General features: G+C 40.0%; 1 protein-coding gene across 1 annotated transcript; it reads right to left on the bottom strand.

Annotated features, from left to right (window-relative positions):
* Nucleotides 1-906: 906 nt before the first annotated feature.
* Nucleotides 907-3,229, bottom strand: LOC147758888 (uncharacterized). Its single transcript, XM_086978351.1, has one exon. The coding sequence runs from the start codon at nt 2,759-2,761 to the stop codon at nt 1,622-1,624; it is 1,140 nt and encodes a 379-aa protein (XP_086834477.1). The 5' UTR covers nt 2,762-3,229; the 3' UTR covers nt 907-1,621.
* Between the last annotated feature and the right edge of the window lie 652 nt (nt 3,230-3,881).

Raw genomic sequence — 3,881 nt, forward strand, 5'->3', positions numbered from 1 at the left:
ACAGTGGCAATTTAAATCGAACTGGAATATATATATATAAAAACAAGAGGAAGAAGAAGTTGTGTTTGCCAGAGTTAGATATCATTGGCATATTTTATGGATATTTAAAGAGTCACTTTTTGTTATTCAAGACTTGACCTATTAAATGCAATTTTTGTTTTATTGAAAAAAGAAAAAGTCATATCGATGAATTTTTTTTCTACAATAAAAATCGATTGAATCTAGTCTAAATCAGAGCAACTGGATACTTCTTGGGCTAGGTGGAAACTCTCATCGCAGGATCATTATTTTTTTTTATCATGTTTGATTTGTGTTAAGGGCTGCTTTGTAATACTGAGTGCAGGCCGTAACATAAAATTGCAAATTGTCTAATAAAGTTTGTATTATAAAGCCTCAGAGTAATGGCCCCCCTGCCTCAGTGCCGAACACTATACACTACGGTACATATAGCTTGTTCAACGGAGTTAAATAGGAAGCGGAACACTGTGAACGGGCCCACCTTTAGGTGTATACTTAGAGAATTAAGTGTTCTATATAGTACATGCTGTTTCGGCTAAAGCGGTTACACATAGTCAATCCATTGCTAGATATTGACCTAAATATTGACAGAGGCTTGAAGGAAAAGGATGACTGAAGTGCAGTTTCTACTTACTTGTTTTAGACCAAAAATTTACTCGGCAATGTTCATCACGGTACGTTAAGTCCGCAATGTCATCAATTTTTGGCCCTCAATCTTAACACAGTAAGGTTTATCGATTGCGAATACCAATTAGAAAACAAAACGCTACGTAAGTTAAGAACCGCAAGAGCCAACTGGAAAAGTGTCCTATGGAATACAAAAGACACGAATGAATGTTATTATATAATCATGTCTCCTAACACGACGTTAATAAAATGCACCCAATATGTATATATATACATATATATTTCATGAAAAATATTTCGTATTATAGCAGAAATATAACAGGCCTTTAGGGAAATTTGTACAACTTGCTTGAGAGACGTTTGTGTTTTCCTAGTAAAGCAACGACTGAGCATAGATATCGACTGTTTTTGTAGCCCATGCTTTTGTTGGTCGTAAAATAACACATTACGTATACGTGCAAACGCTGATTGGTAAAGGATTTGCACATGGATAGATAACAAAATTTTCTATTTTAGCAGATAAGTCCCGTTGCTGAAGCCGTCGTACTTACCTTGCTAAACTAATTATACACGTTTTTTTTTACTTTTCCTGGCAACAAGGTTGTTGTTGTTGTTGTTATCGAAATCAGTAGCGTAAGTATGACCAGGAGGTTAACCATATATTAAACTGGCAAAGTTTACTTGTAGATTGTTTTGTAAAAACTGAATTTAATCCCTTTATATATTTACAAAGCTAACGGCACACATGCGAATCGTCGCTGACGGTCAAATTATAGCTCTAGCATGCTAATTCTTCTTGTTCTTCTATGTGGTTAATATTTATAGTAGTCATATCGATTGCTTTGCCGCAATGGTACAATTGTTATCATTCATGGCATTATTACAAGATACAATTCAGGACATAGACATGTACAAATCTGTATCCTTTGGCGTGTATATTCTCAAGCCAATCAAAATAGCTACGTCGTTATACTTTTTAGTGTAAGCTTATTCTACTTCTTTTATTGGCCAGTTGGTGAAGACCTCCACCCACAAACCCGATCTCCAGGCTTTGGTCGAGGTCGAGGTCGAGGTTCTTGCAATATTCTGTATTCAGCGTTTTTACTAACTCCAACTGTCCACTGCACGACCGTTTTCTTATACTACGTTGCTTAAGCAGGGCTAAGCGTTCGATTACGCTCAGATCTTCATCTAGCCGTCGGACGAACTCCTCGTCTGTATGTGCGGCCTTTTGCTCAGACTGTGCCTTATCGGAATTAAGGTTGATAAACTCATCGTCGTGCGAACCAAATCGCAGGCATCGTTTCGCCGCGACGCCTGAATCAATTGAAGGACTTATTTTAGTGCGATTGGGTTTTTCATTAGACGCTTTAAGAGTCCTGTTTTTAGGAGTCTCTACAGTTGGAGCCTTCCTACGATCGGGTCTGTATTGAGTATAACTAAACGGTGCGTCAACATAATCATCTGTGTAAGAAATCTCGGATTTCTCAATGTCTTTAATGTAATTTTTATATAACATTGCATGCAGAAGTGGGTAGCACTCCCAGGTTGGACAATATGCTTGACCCATGGCCGAAAGTTTGCACATTCGATTCAGCTCCCGCTTGTACCTATCGCGCAGGCTTGTCCATTTCTTGACTGCGTCTTGCGCTGGAATGCCTAACTGAAATCCGATTTTATTCCAGCCAACTACTCTGATTTCCGGTCTATGGTTGAGACTATGCGATTTATCGTATAGATAGGGAGTGTCCTTCACTAGCTGAATCAGCTTCATCCGTGAACCGCTCGGATCACTGTCGTATGCTTCTTCAGTGATAGGGCTCACATTTTCATTTACTTCCTCAGTAGTTATTCCATACTGGTCTTTAAGCGCCAGCAAAATATTGAAAGCCTCGATGAGCAACTTTGTTATGCGATCATTTTGTGGCCTCTGTTGGGTTTGTAGAATGTCAATATACATCGTTGCTGCCTCTAGTCCAAGTTTTATTTCGAGATCATCAATGTTAACCCCATTACACGCTGCCCTACTCTGCAGACAGTGAGAACCGGCATAGAGTAAAGTTATGTTCCGGCACAATTCGTTCTCAAGTAGGTATCTGTAGAGCTTTGATTCCATAGCTGCGCTTGTTCCCGTACGAATGTGTGTGATTCGCTACCACGCTGAATCGTTATGGCACAGAACACGTAACCGGTAATCGCACAGCGGATACCGTTTGAGGCCAAGTGTTTAATGACTAAGGTGTACGGAGAGTCGCAAAAGTCAATAGCACTGACCTTACGCCACGTACACACCACGATGATCCATTCCTATTCTAGTGGCGTCCTCTAGAGATTCGATCAAAACTTCGAACAAACTTCTAATAATATTTACACAGACTCACACGACGCACAAGACTGTCAGGTTTGGCAACGTACTTCGGTGCAAAAAGCCCAAAAGGAATGCGGCAGGTTATTCAGAAACAAATGTATCATGCTCAGTTTTGACCGCGTCCAACACCTCACTGGCCAAGAAACTTCGGATAAAAAGAGCCTTCCTCATTGAGTGTGTCTCTTTGTAAGCAGCCGACGTTCAAATAAGCCGCGAACAATTCAAAATGTCACGTCCGCAGCTGATGTTTTCATATAGGCCACGCATGAACGGACGTGCAGTAGTTCTACCGCGGATTCTGCACGAGCAGTGATCGCGTATATTGCGCCAATGATGCGCGTAAACAATGCGTGTGTAACGCGGAACGCCTAATGCCCATTGACTCACACTCCTAAACCACCATTTCATGCATTGTTTACGTCAAGGCCCTAAATATATGACTGTTATTAATCAGTTCCTATCTTAGACTTGTGACTTTTCTTCTACAAGGTTCCAATAGATTGAACAGCAAACGTGTATTTTTATCCTGCTTTGCTTGTACCTTCGGCCGCACGGAATGTACCACATTGAAAATGTCGGTCCAAAAAGGTCTCGGACAAACAGCTCCGTTGACAAAGATGCCGTCAAATAATGACTTACATTAGAGAGTGAAGTAAGAAAGGTGCATGATTTTAGTTTAAAATGGAAATAGATTGATAATCGTTCTGTGACGTCCGATCACGCATAATATGGGACCGTACAAAGCATTTTTAGCGTAACCTACCGAAAAAATATCTAGACACAGAAAAGGAAATAAGTTAACGAAAACTATTCTGTAAATCATATCCTATTTTCACGCAGCTTCCAAAAAGCTGCACTTAATACTGTT

This window comes from Varroa destructor, unplaced genomic scaffold, assembly GCF_002443255.2.
Source record: "Varroa destructor unplaced genomic scaffold, Vdes_3.0 BEIS01000001.1, whole genome shotgun sequence".
Classification (NCBI taxonomy): domain Eukaryota; kingdom Metazoa; phylum Arthropoda; class Arachnida; order Mesostigmata; family Varroidae; genus Varroa; species Varroa destructor.

Coding starts and splice junctions, on each gene's coding strand:
- LOC147758888 (XM_086978351.1), bottom strand. CDS start 2,761: ATGGAATCAAAGCTCTACAGATACCTACTTGAGAACGAATTGTGCCGG.